This window comes from Erithacus rubecula (genome assembly GCF_903797595.1).
Source record: "Erithacus rubecula genome assembly, chromosome: 12".
NCBI lineage: Eukaryota > Metazoa > Chordata > Aves > Passeriformes > Muscicapidae > Erithacus > Erithacus rubecula.
In genome coordinates, this window is record NC_136664.1 from 7,424,150 (window position 1) to 7,438,024 (window position 13,875).

The following is a 13,875-nucleotide window of genomic DNA, read 5'->3' on the forward strand; positions in this document are numbered from 1 at the left end:
AGGGGGCTGAGGTGACACGGTGACCCTGTAGGGGACAGCACCATGGGCGGTGCGGAGCAGGAGGGATCTTTCGCGGACCTGCCCTCTGTCTCCTAGCCCCATCGCACGGGCACTGAAACTTGTCCCCGAGTGTGCCAGCTCCTGGGTGCCACTGAGGACCCGCTGGTTCGGGCGCATCCCGAGAGCCCCTGACAGAAGGCTCATTCTGACCCTGCGTGCCCCGTGCGGTTGCACAGCCCTGTGCGAGGTGAATACATGAGCGGCATCACTGTAGGAATTCCTTGGAAATGTACTGCGCGTCCATAGTTGTGCCATCCCGCCTCTCCCCCAAGCTTGTCCCGTGCTGGATCCTGGCTAGTGAGATGGGAAGTGTTACTGTCATCCCGGCATTTGGGTGTCGCCCTTGGTTCCTCCTGCACAACTGCTGTTCCAGCAGATATGGGACCTTTCTTTCGGAGCATCCCAGGCAGAGGTCTGCAGGCACCTTCTGGCGTGGCCGTTCCCTCTGGTGTTGCTTGGATGTGTTCCCTGCCTCTTTTCACCCTCCCTGTGCTGGTCTGGGTGCTGTGCTTGGTCACAGCTTTCCTTGGGAAGGACTGTGTTCCCCCTGGGCATTGCCTGAGAGCTCAGCTCCTGCAGGAGATCTGAAACACGTGCCTCAGGGTGCTGCCCAGCACAGGGCTGGGAGTGATGGTCCAAGCTGGTGGGTGAGTTTTGGGTGGGAGATGTGGCCACGGTGAGCCTGCAAGGGGAGCAGTCAGGCACTCAGGACAGTCAGTGATATGGGGATGTAGTGGCTCTGCTGAGGGTTCAGTGGTGTGGGAACTGCCTGCCTTGAACACAGAGAGTGCTGTGTTAGAGGTCAGCAGAGAAAAATGGCACCTGGGACAAAGCTGAGTGTGTGCTCTGGTACAGACTCAACCCAAGGGCTCAAATGTGAGCCCTTTCTGCTGTTTGATGTGCTGTTTTCTCTCATTTTCTCTCTTTGTTATAGGAATAATTTATTGTGGGTGGATTGCAGTGTTGCAGAGTGGGATTCTTGCAGTCTCCTCATATCCTCATAACTTCAGCCTCAGGGGTACTTCAGTAACCCCTTAGCTGCATTGTGAGGGGTGATACTCTGTGCCTTATCCAAGCAGTTCTGCGCCAGCTTACTCTGCCTCAGGATTAAGGGTTTGTGCTGGCTCTACACCAACCAAAATCTGCTTTGGGGTCAGGCAGTTCATCTGATCAAGCTGTAAGTACAACTTGGGAAGAGCGTGAGGAGGAAAAAGGCAAAGGCCGACCTTTTCTACAGCTTTCACAGGTTTAATTCATCTAAAACCCATCACAGAATGGCCCCAACAGCATCACTTCCATGTCCATGGCATTGAGCCAGGAGGGTCTTGCTGCCTGTTTACTCAGGTGCCTCCTTCTCCTTCAGCTGATAATGCAGGAGCAGCTCCTGCTGCTTGCAGGCTATGATGCTGCACTTTTTACCTCATTATTTAAATCTTAAACTCATGAAAGAAGTCTGTAAACTTATTCCTGTTTAAACAAAGCTGCATCTGTGAAATGTAGGCAGTAAAATGATCATCCTGATGCTCTGAAGGGCTCGAAATGGAGCCATCTTCCCTAATTCAGCAGTTTGTGGGTGTGGATTGGGCTGTAACTGTTGGAGAACTTTGCTTTGCACTAGGGCTGCCTGGAGTCCCCCATGGCAAAAGGGAGCAGATGGTTTGTGGAGAGCAAGATGAGAGCAGAGCTAGTGCTTGTAATTTTGGAGAGGAAAGTTCATAAACATCTTCTGTAATGCTTTTCCTGCATTATAAAAGCGTGTGACTGGCCAGTGGGGCACCTGTTTGGGAGTGTGAGATTCATACAGTGCCAAAGAAGCCCTCTATGGAACTAGGCAGTGAAAGAGAAGCTTTTTAACCTTTTAGACATTTAAGGTAAAGATGATTATTTAGGCAAAGTTTTCAGGGTGCCTGAGTCTGCATTATGGATAGAAATGGAAGCAGAAAGGACCAAAAAAGCACTGCATTGGCCGGGAATCGAACCCGGGCCTCCCGCGTGGCAGGCGAGAATTCTACCACTGAACCACCAATGCTCCAGCTGCTTGCACAGCTGCCTGCACAGCTGCCTGCACAGCTGGCTGTGCCTCCCTGCCTGGCCAAGGGCTCTGCCAACAGGAAACTGAGCCTGAAGAGCTGGGTGGGCAAGCTGGAACCTGGAAGCAATTCTGTAGATGGGGGCAGGGATATGGATCTCTTTATCCACAGCTGATGTGTTAATTATCTCTGGATAATGAGCTGCAAGTTCCTGGGGAGAAGCAGGTATTATATATGGAAGCTCTGTTGGCTTTTTGTTAAATGTTGGGCTGTTTAAGAATATATTGAAATATACTGTTAGTAGTAAAGTTAAGTATATGGGATATTAACTGAAGCGCTGTATGGGTGGCTGGCAGTGTTCAAAACAGTGGGACTCTGCATAGGTCTGGTGGGCAGCAATTCACTACCAAGCCGCCAGAACTCTGGATGTGTGCTGAGCTCCCATCCTGTGCCATGCTGGGGATAAATGACCCCAGCAACCTGCCCTGTTGGAGAGGGTGTTTGAAGACCTGGTAACTTCTGTGCAAGCACACAGCTGCACTGGATTGGCCTTTGAGAGCACATCCAGGGCTCAGAGTTTGTGAACAGTGTAGGAAGCTGCAGGCTGGAGCAGCATGAGGGCAGGGAGCTGCTGGTGGATGTGAGCGGGGAGGAGGAGAGAGCTCTGGTTTCACTTTTGGGATCCTTCAGCATTCCCTATTTCAGTACTGCTTTCTCTGGTGCTTTTTGTGACTGAAAGTCCCTGTCTGTCACCAAGCCCCTCAAAGTTTTTATCAAGCAGAACCTGAACCTCCCTATGTGCTTTCCCCTCCTCTCCCCAGGCTGGTGCGAGAGTTTGTGGCTCAGAACAACACATCCCAGATCAAACACGTGATCCAGATCCTGTCACAGGAGTTTGCTCTCTCGCAGCACCCCCACAGCCGCAAAGGGGGACTCATTGGCCTCGCTGCTTGCTCCATTGCCCTGGGCAAGGTAGGTGTGGTGGGGTTTTTGGCTTGTGCACGTTGTGGTGAGAAAACAGCAGCTCCTCTTAGGTCAGTGTGATGGAAGAGTCGGGCTGGTGGCCCCACAGCTCCCAGGCTCCCTCCCTGCATTGCAGCCTACAATTACCTTGTGTTGGAGGTTTCCAAGCACACCCAGCCACACCCTTTGTGCCCAGGAGCACTTTCTAGCCTGGGTTACATCTTGGCAGCTGCCTAGGTGTGGTTAAAGGACTTCTGGCCCTCCTCAGTCTCCAGCAGTAGGACTAGAATCAGCAGGTTGGGTGCTAGTTTGTGTTAAAAGAGCTGACAAGAATTGCAGCACTTCCATCTCCTGCTGTGCACTACTGCCACTGGCCCACACAGAAATCCATCCCTAGCTCCCTCTGCCCTGCTCACAGGAGATGAGGCAGATGCCCAGCGAACCTGATTGTTTCTCACTGTACCTGAATAACAAAATTCAGTAATGAAATTCAGAATTAATTAGTAAATCATGCCTAGCATAGGTCCACTAAAGCTATCACAGGCCTGAGTATTTGCAGTGTGTTCCAGGGCAGTGCCATCTCTTCCCACTCTCTGTGGCATGGTCCTTAGCTAACCACTGTCCTCGTGCCCCCCAGGACTCTGGGCTGTACCTGAAGGAGCTGATTGAGCCGGTGCTGACGTGTTTCAATGATGCTGACAGTCGACTGCGCTACTACGCCTGTGAGGCTCTCTACAACATTGTCAAGGTGGCCAGGGGCTCTGTCCTCCCACACTTCAACGTGCTCTTTGATGGCCTCAGCAAGGTAAGAAGCTTCCTCTTAACTCCCATGTGCTTTTTGAAGACTAGTCCTCATCATCTCCAAGTCAAACCAAGTTTTCCAAGGTTTTCTTTCCAAGCAAACTGGTTTACTTTGGCCCAGACAGGTCTGAAGGACAGAATCACAGAATATTCTGAATTGGAAGGGACCCACAAGGATCAGCAAAATGAGCAGTTTCTACACAGTAGCTACTGATACTGTGGGTATGAAGTTGACTGTAAGATACCTTGTTCTCCGTCCTCACCTTCAGGATGTATTCTGCTCCTTGTTGAATGGTATTAGAAAATGAGGCTGAGAGAACTGCTGCAGGCAAAGTGGCTCTGCAGCAATTTGGCTTTGTTGGGTCTGTAGCGTCAAAACTTTGTCTCTGTGTGTCTGCCTTTGCAGATTTTCATGGTAACCTGCATTTCTCTGTTCTTTGAGAGTGTGACTGCTGGCCCATGAAAACCTGCATAACTGAAGGAGGTGATGTGTGCTTGATCTCCCCCTTAGAAAGTCAGGAGAATTTTTTGGAGCCTAATGAGAAGCTGGAGATAAAGGGACTTCTGTATGTCTGTCCCTGTATTGTCGAAAGAGAGTAAAGTCCTGTGAGCCTACTGGGAGCTGTGCTGCAGGGCAGGGGGCAGGCCTCACATACACTATTGCAATGTCTCTTTGTTACTGTCTTTCACAGCTGGCTGCTGATCCTGACCCAAATGTCAAAAGTGGCTCTGAGCTCCTTGATCGGCTCCTCAAGGTATTTTTGCTCTCTGAAAGTCCTTGGTGCAAGCTGGAGCCATGTCCTGGCTGGGGATATGTCAGTCCCCAAGGCTGCCCTTGCTAAAGCCATCCCACCTGTCCTGTGGCTGCTGTCAAAACATTTTTCTCTCGCTGACTGCAGCCTCTTTGATCAAGGCTCTGGTGGCCTTCTCAGGCAGCTGGATGGAGGGGCTGGTGGGTTATCACAGTGTCATGTGTGCATTCAGCTCATGGGAGCTGGTGGAAGCAAGGTTTGAGTCTGAGGGCTGCAGTGCTGTGCCAAGCAGCAGGAGGGCTGTTCCTCTGCTCTCCCTCCCTTGCCTAAGGGAGTTGTGATGTGAGTGGAGCTACTGCTGCTGCTTCAGGGTGTGGGCTTGGTTCCCGTTCCTGTTCTGCCTGCTGACGGGCTTTTACTGCCACAGACCTCCTAGTTCCTTTTCTGCTGCTGTTCAGAGGTGAGCAGCTTTCTACCGGGTCCTGCCCTTGCTCCTTGTTATCACAACAGTTAACCCAGTCTGTTGGGAGATCTGCTCCACTGCACTAAGGCCAGGGACTCAGCTGTGCAGCAAAATCCACCAAGCGTGTGAAAGAGCTGTAAAGGGAAGTCATGGGGCTCTCCACCGCCATCCACGTGGCTGCATCAGAAGTGCTTGCTCATGTGTGCAGCACAGCACTGAGGCATGAATCAGAGAAGCTTCCCATCTTTCTGTCCAGCCAGGCTGGCGCACAGCAGGCATGAGCATCTCTCTCTGTGTCCTGCTCAGCATTAGTCTCTGCCTGAGGAGAATTGACAGCTCATTGCCTGGATAAATTGCATGATTCCTTCTCCCCAGGTCTCCTGACCTGCAGACTCATGCTTATCACCTTTTTCCTGTCACATGGCTTAAAAAGACTGGGTTAGGGTTGCTGCATGGATGCACGCTGGCAGTCATTCTAACACCCTCTGCTTGGGCTCTACAGGATATCGTGACAGAGAGCAACCAGTTTGACCTGGTAGGCTTCATCCCACTGCTGCGTGAGAGGATTTACTCCAACAACCAGTATGCCCGCCAGTTCATCATATCCTGGGTAGGTACAGAGGGTGCTGTGTGTGCCTGCCAGTCTGAACTCCAGGACATTGTGTCCCATCAGTTTCCCATATCCAAGCAAACTGCAGATATTCACAGCAATATTTAGCTCAAACACCTGGATTTATTTGGGCAGCTTTTCAAGTCAGCAGAATTTTTTACCTGCTTCTTTAAAAGGCCAGCTCCCTTTCACCTTGTTGCAGTGGCAGGGACATGGCACTGCACTTCTATCAACCTGTTCAAGACACGGCACATCATGGAAAGTACACTTCAAGTGTTGCTTGTATAAATAGACATAGTGTGCTCTAGAGGTTACAGTCTCCCAATGGTCTGTGCTAGGCTACTCTCCCTGATGCAGAGGTGATGGAGAGATGTTGTTCTCAGGAGGCAAGGAACCTCCACTAGCTCTCTTCTTTCAGTGCAAGGCAGCAGCTCTTGGTGCCTAGCTGGAGTCTGGGGAGGTGTGTTCCCCTGTGCTCTTTCTCAGCCATGCTGTTGCCGCCCCAGGTCTGCCTGGATGCGTCTTGGCAGTCATTCCTGATCCCTGCTTTGTTTTGCAGAGTAATGATTGGAAATGTAGCACTGCTGCAGGCTGATTGCTCGCTTGCTGTGCTAGTTCAGCTGCTTCCCAAGATAGGCAATTCCACAGTGTTCTCTTTTCCTTCTCCCTATCCTACACAGCTCAACTCTGAATTCCTCAGATTTGTGCTGGTGATGTTAGTCGATGTCTCCCAAACTCACCTCTTTCGTATTCCTCTCTGATCTAGATCCTTGTGTTAGAGTCTGTGCCTGATATCAACCTCTTGGATTACCTGCCAGAAATCTTAGATGGACTCTTCCAGATCCTGGGAGACAACAGCAAGGAGATACGGAAAATGTGAGTGTGGAGGCTGGCTGGTTACAAGGGCTGTGTCATGTTCACTGTTGATCGATCCTTTCTCCTATTGATTTGCAACTCTTGTGTGTGACAGCAGAGGAGCTCCATGTGTGTGGTGAGAGATAGATTGACAGTGGATCAGAGTGTCCTTGGCAAGGGCCTCCCCCCTCCCATGGCCATGGAGGGCGCCATACTCTGTACTGGCGGACAAACTGTTTTGGCTTGGTTGAGTTGTTGCTTTTCCAGCACCTGACATCAGAGCCACAGAGGCTTGTGTGTGGTTCTGGGATGGGCATGAACTCTGTGAAGAAACTTGCAGTGTGAGAGCCTTCCTTGGCAAGGCATCTCCTGGATGGAGAGGAGGAGCAAGGACTGGGAGCTTGCTCCACAGATACACTGCTGGTCCCAAGACAGAATCATTTTGAAGCACAGGAATGTCTGTATGTTCTCAGGGACATCAAAGGATCTTGGCATTTTGTGCTGGGAGAGAGTGGCTGGACAGGTTTTGTAGAGCTTAAGTAAGTTGTGAGACTGGCCTTGGCCTGTCCTACAGCAAAGCCTTTCTGGATTCACCCTATATCTTTTTTTGCCCAGCATCCACATGTCAAGGAAGATTTTGGGTATCACCTGCCCCACTGCTCCTCGTCCCAGGCACCTCCGTATCCACAGAACATGGGTGGTTGTGGGGGAGTTGTGGAAGCTGTGGGGGGCTCTGGGTTGCCATCACCTCTGTCCTTGCACCTGTGTGCAGTCTCTGCTAAAGGGCAGGGTGGGCTTGTCAGCCTCAACTTTCCTGCCCCTGCCTCTGTGTGGAAACACTTCTGCTGTGCCATCAGCATCCTTCCATGTGCACCTAGAGAAGGTAGTCTCCATAAGTTCTCCCTGCCTAAGGTGACTGAGCACTGACCAGCTGCTTTGCCTCTCCACAGGTGCGAGGTGGCTCTTGGGGAATTCCTCAAGGAGATCAAGAAGAATCCCTCCAGTGTGAAGTTTGCAGAAATGGCCAATATCTTGGTGATCCACTGCCAGGCAGCAGGTGAGTGCACAGGACCAGGCAGTAGCACAGTTTCCTGGATTGTGGTGCCAACTGTAGATTCAGGCCAGGAGTTTTCCCGCAGGCTGTTCACCAGCTCAGTTGCTCACCTTTTCTTTGTCACTATTCATGGAAATCCCACTGAAAGGAGGGAACAGGCAGCTCTCCTGTAGTTGGCACAACTGCTTTTGTACTGCAAATCCCCCAGCCACAACACAGGTCTGGCATCTTCCAAAATGGAGTGACTAAAATATATTTGGCACCTGCGGATATCCAGCACTTCAAAGAGGATCTCCTTAAAGTCTTATTGTGACCTCTGGTGACACTTTGTGCATAGATCAGAGTTAAGGATGTGTGCAGGCTTTGTGCCAGTGCTGCACTACAGCTCCCATGGGTCTGCTGTGTAGGCAGTGGCAGAGGGTTACAGCTGCAGCTGGATGTGTTTCCTGAGAGGGATCTTGTTCCCAAGTTCTGCTCATTGTGTACTTTAAATGTTGCTGAATTGTGGAGTGGATTTCCTGGGAGATAGGAAAGTATAGATAGAATGGAGATTGGTTGCTCTTGATTAAACTAACTCACAATGAATTTACACTATTCAGACTTAAAATCTGGCCTTGCATCAGCAGAGTGCCATGGCAGTGGTCCCTCTTCCAGGATTTAGGGATGTTGTTAAAGCCCCAGCTCTAGGAATGGTACTTGACCCAGACACACAGCTGCAATGGTTGTGACTGAAAAAATATCCTTATGCATTGGGAAGCTTGACAGAATACTTATAAATGAGGAAACCTGATTTATGGGTTGAACTGGGTTAACTGAAACCTAATGATTGTGTTTAATCTCAAGCTCACTGGAGGTTCAGGTCTTGCTGATCTCCTGTGAGACTGTCTCAGGTGAGAGTCTCTTGGGATGGAGCAGAGGCAGCTCCTATCTTGGAGGTGGTCGTTGGCCTGTGGAGCCAGTGCTGCCCTTTCCCTCACCTTTGCTTGTCCCATGTCTTCCAGATGACCTGATCCAGCTGACAGCCATGTGCTGGATGCGGGAGTTCATCCAGCTGGCTGGCCGGGTGATGCTGCCGTACTCCTCAGGGATCCTGACCGCTGTCCTGCCGTGCCTCTCCTACGATGATCGCAAGAAGAGTATCCTTGTACTCAGAGCTGTTCCCATTCCACTCCTGCTACAGCAGCCCACAGGGAAGTGCCTGTTTCCTGCCCTTGGGGTGCAGGTCCAGGAAAAGTTCTCCCACCAAGTGTTGACACCCACACTGGCCCTTTGGATGTGAGGGGGCTTGCAGTAGCTGGGCTGGGGCAGCTCTGGTGGGGCTGCAGTGGCTTCTCTGTGGCCAGCACCTGCTCATGTGTGGGACTGCATGTTCCTTACACTGCCTTCACTCAGACATCAAGGAGGTGGCTAATGTGTGCAACCAGAGCCTGATGAAGCTGGTCATCCCTGAGGATGATGAAATGGATGAGGCCAAGCCATCAGTGACTATACCAGCTGAGCCCACCTCAGAGGAGTCCCTCTCCAAGCCAGAGGCAGTGACCACCGGTGAGTCCCAGTTGGTCTGGGGCAGTACAGGTGTAAGGAAGGTCAAGGGAATGTTCTCAAGAGAAGTTCTTGAGTTGGTTTGGTGTCCTGAAGCAGCTCAGAGTACGTGGGACCTCTGTGCTTTATTTGGAGATCTGTTGCACAGATGCTGAGACAGACGCTTGTTGCAGGCTGCATGAGAAGGTCATTGCTCTGACCTGGAGCCCAAGTGGTGCTGCAGTGCTGTGTGCCCTGGTGAGTGAGCATCCCCATCCTCTCACCATGTTCCCCTTCAATTTATCATCAAGTTGACCTGAAAAAGCTAATTTCTAGTTTGGGAGTACACATCATCACCCAAGGAAGAGCTCAGAGAGCTGTGTTAGTTCTGGGAGAGCATCAAGATGTGCATGGGGGATGTGTGGGGGGGGGAAGGGTAGAGAACAGAAGGGAGAAGAACTTTGGATGCTTTCCAGATTCATGGTGCTCTCCAGACCATCTGGCAGGTATTGTCCCAATCCTAAAATTTCCAGAACATAAAAGTAAAAAGTTTTCAAGTGGGATGGGAGACCTGAACAGGGTTAAAATGAAAAGAAACTAAATAATCCCCATGAATCAATGCTTGGGAACAGCAGTGGTGTTAGCCCTCCAGCAGCCCTTGGATGCTGTCATCCTGGCATGACTGAACATTTCTTCTGGCATAAAACATCTTTGTTGTCCAGGTGTGTGAAGTATGTGGTAGTGTTTAAATCACAGGGACTTGTCTGGGTTCTTCTAAAGCTGCACCTTCAGCCCTGTGCTCTCCTCTCCTGTAACACATCCACCAGTGGCTTTTGGAAAATCCTGCCGTGAGAGGGAGCAGGAGGATGGGATTAAGACTGAAGGATTTTCGTGTCTGACAGCAGCAGGGGAGGCGGGGAAGCGGGGAGCTGCCGGGGCGGGTGCCGGTGGCCGCGGGGACACGGGTGGGTGGCAGTGGGGGCGTGACAGCGTTGGGGTGGCAGGAGGAGGCCACAGGCGCAGGGGCTGCACACAGGGCAGCATTGGTGGTTCAGTGGTAGAATTCTCGCCTGCCACGCGGGAGGCCCGGGTTCGATTCCCGGCCAATGCAGCATTCCTTTTCCTACTTTTTTGTTTGTTTGTTTGTTTCTATCTGTAACATGGACCCAAGCACCTCAAAATATCAGTCTAAAGAAGCATCTTTGTCTTCAGTAAAGGTGCAAAAGCTTTCATTACTTAACTCTGTACATGTTTTTTTATTAGAAGAGATAAAGCAGAAAAATATATTGCTGTAGCCCAGCAGCAAAAACTCTATTATTCCTTATTTGTCCCCAGAATATCTTCTTGTATTAAAATCTATAACAGAAAAGCTTTAAAATAGCAACAGAAAGCTTAATTGCTTTATTCTCAATCCCTCTGGTGTCAAATTGCACCTTGAAGCAGTTGGAATCAGATAAAATTGTCGTGCCTTTCTATGAAAAACTCAGCTATGTTCCTTGGGTGTGCTGATGTGTGATGTTGCTTGTGTGAGTAGAGGCTATTGGCACAAGGGGGCACAAAGTGTCAAGTTCATCTTGTAATGCTTTGTCACTGTGCTTGTAAGACCCAGCTTTAGCATGGAACAGAGGTTGGAAAGCTGTTTGAGTCACTTGGCTTCAACGTGGAGTCAGGCCATGGCCAAGCGGAGATGTCCTAAGTTGGATTCTACCTTCACTGTGCATATGGTGTATTTAAATATTGAAATCAAGAGAGTCAAAGGCAGCTCTACAGTTCTGAGCTACTTCTTTGAGAATGGTTGAAACCATCAGCAGGATGTGTCTGGTTCTCTGTTACAGAGCAGGGGCCCCAATTTGGGGCAGAGGTCTGAAGCTCTGCCTGACTGCATTTTGCTGGGTAAGTGCAGTTCTGTACCAGCTTGTCTGACAGCAGAGAAGGGCTTGAAAAAGAGTGTAAAACACCCACTGGAGGCAGAAGGGTCTTGGGTCCCTGGACCCTCAGACAATGACTGCTGATGTCTTTGCAGAAGGTCATGCAGCTGCTATCCAGCCTCCCAGTTCTGCTGTCTACCTTCCCCATTGCACCACTAGCTGTGTCTCCTATTTTTCTGCCCCCAGGTTCTCTGGATGCATCTGGTGATTCCAGCAACAGTGGTGTCTTCACAGTAACCAGGTAGGGTCTGTTTGTTGCTTCAGAGGGGCTTGAGAAGAAGGGAAGACTTCTTGGGGTACAGACAATGATTGACAGAGGCGAGGCTGGGCTCTGAGGCAGTTGGGGTCTCTTGGATCCCAGTAGAGTGGACAACTGGGGATGCTCTAGGAGCTGACTGCTTCTCTCTGATGTATTTGCACCAAAAATGTCTTGACTTTATGATGAACTGAGGTGTTTCTTCCCTGAAGAGACTGACCCTGTTCCATGCTGCTCTCTTGGCAGCCTACCATAGCACAGGTCTCTGGGGCTGTACCTAGGGCTGCATAGGTCTTGGCCTCCTGCCACCCTTTTGTGGCACTTGCCAGCCCTGCACTGGTTCTGTGCCCAGCATGATCTCTCCTGCAGATACCTTCCTTCCCATCCAGCTGTCTGAACTGGGGGACAAATCCAGCTGTTCTAATAGCTTCCCTTTCCTCCTGCTGCCTGCAGTTCCTTTAGTCAGAGATAGTGATTTCCAACACTCATTGTGCTGATGCTTATTTTTATTTGTTGTTGTGATCCCCAAAATAAGATGCCTTGCTTTAGCTGCATCCTACCAGCGTGATGCCCATCACAATACATCCCAGAGCAGTGCAAGCATCAGCTTTTCAGGTTGATGGTCTGTACTCTCTGTTCCTTTTTTGCATTTCTGCACAGCCTAGCTACTCCTTGGTCTAAATTATGCCGTTTTTTTTTTTTTTTTTTTCTTGGAAGTACAGGTCATTTAATTTGCATCTAAATGTTGGTTTATGCCACTTAAATGATTTTCCCTGGCTTTTCTGTGGTTGCTGTGTCCTGATCCTGCTCAACCCTTAAAGTTTATCAAGTTCAGAAGTGGATGTGTATAGGGCTGAAATGGGGAACTGGGTGGAGAAAGAAAGAATAATTGAGTCAGGAGGAGAAATGATAGCCATGTCTCTATGCTGAAGGTCTTGCACATGAGGGAGAGAGGAAGTGAAAATTGAAGAGGGACAGAAGCAGGGAGAGCTGGGATGACTTTTCCCAGTATCACTGAGAGCAGGAAGGAGAACAGCTGCTTGAGCTGAAGTGTCCTGTCAGCAACTCAAGCACCAGGAAAAACCATCTGGGACAGAAGGCAAGACCCTCCATATCTCTAAGATACCTGGTTTTGCAGAGGGACTGTTTCTTGAGCCCTCCTAAGCCCTTTTCAACAGGAAACTCTAGGCTTTATGTTGTGATTTACCTGCCCTATGTGACCTCTCTGCTGAACCACTGTTGGGACCTGAAACATTTTCACCAAGGCATCTGTTGTGGGGGGCTGACACAGGACTGGGGGGGAGGGCTGTACGTGGCTGACAGGAGCCCTGGACATCTGCCTGGTGCTCCACCCATGGCTCAGGCTGCCTGGCTTGGCTCTGGAGCTGGCACCCGGGGCCATTAGCAGCCGTAATTCACACCGGGGAGCGGCAGCTGCCGGCACGCTGAATGCCCACTGGGTGTCAAGGCAGGACTGCAGGAAGCCGTTGTGTTGCTGGGAAAAGCTGGAAAGCCTGCAAACAGAGGAAGTTGCAGCTGCCTTTTGAGATGAAGTCACTCTTTGCTTCTGTTTTTGTTCGTTCCCCTTCCCCCAGCCTCCTCCAGTGAGCAAGTGATGGAGCATGGCTGAGAGCCAGGCATGCAGCTCTCACGCCCCCTTCCCCTGCCCTCCCCAGCTGGCTGCAGAGGGACAGTGCTGCAGCAGTGGGGAAGGGAGGACCTTGGTCAATGGGGGCAGAGGAAATCATGGCCTTATGTCTGCAGAGGGCCATGTTCCAGGAAGATGCCATCCAAGAAGATGGCAAGGCCTGAATGCTCAATATGTGGATGCTGGGCACATTCCTCTTGCCACAAACTGACACATGCAATCCCCTTGCTCCTAAAATGTGCTCCAAATGCTTCCCAAGTGTTTACCAGCTTTACTTGGAGGGAGTTTCCTGGTAGCATCCACTAAGAGATGGAGACCATGTCTGCACCAAGACAGAATCCAGCTGCTGGGAGAGCCTGGCTACGCAGGGCTGGAGGGGTTTTGGAGTTCCCCATCCAGATGGGCAACCTGACTTCCAGCTTCTGCAAAAATTGCCACTGGAAGTGGAAGGAAGTGGACCAGAACCACTGGCACTGAATCCTTCTCATGGTCTGGCTGAGCATGCTGCTGCTGTGTTAGCTGGTGTGAGCCTGGATCAGGAAGGGAAGGTGGAAGTGTGGCTGCTGGAGCAGAGCCCAGGCTTCCTTCCGTGGGTCTCAGCTGCCACAGGAGAAGATCCAGATGTCTGTCCTGTGTCAGTGGACCAAAACAGCTGGAAAGTGCTTTTTAGGCTCTTGTAACTGCATTTCAAAATAAGACCTGGACAGTTTGAGAACTTCTTGATGGTGCTGCTGGGCAAAGGGTCAGGTACAGCTGGAAGTGGTCAGTGTTAGGCTCTATGGGTGATGAGACAAGGTTGATGGGACCCCAGTCTGTCACCAGACTAGACAATGGACATGAGATGTCCAAGAAGAGCTTTCCTGATGCAAGGAGGGCTTCATGCTTTAGTTGGTGGTCAGCACCACATGGACATGAAAAGTTGTGTGTTGCTTTG

The 13,875-nt window shown here is 50.6% G+C and overlaps 1 protein-coding gene across 1 annotated transcript in view; it reads left to right on the forward strand.

Moving 5' to 3' along the window:
* The window catches only part of VAC14 (VAC14 component of PIKFYVE complex), a 58,453-nt gene that overhangs the window by 429 nt on the left and 44,149 nt on the right, over positions 1 to 13,875 (forward strand). The window contains exons 2-10 of the mRNA XM_079315900.1: positions 2,912 to 3,062; positions 3,691 to 3,858; positions 4,547 to 4,609; positions 5,572 to 5,679; positions 6,446 to 6,555; positions 7,485 to 7,591; positions 8,590 to 8,724; positions 8,981 to 9,133; positions 11,224 to 11,278. Coding sequence (XP_079172026.1) covers positions 2,912 to 3,062; positions 3,691 to 3,858; positions 4,547 to 4,609; positions 5,572 to 5,679; positions 6,446 to 6,555; positions 7,485 to 7,591; positions 8,590 to 8,724; positions 8,981 to 9,133; positions 11,224 to 11,278 — 1,050 coding nt within the window. The remainder of the gene's footprint in view (positions 1 to 2,911; positions 3,063 to 3,690; positions 3,859 to 4,546; positions 4,610 to 5,571; positions 5,680 to 6,445; positions 6,556 to 7,484; positions 7,592 to 8,589; positions 8,725 to 8,980; positions 9,134 to 11,223; positions 11,279 to 13,875) is intronic.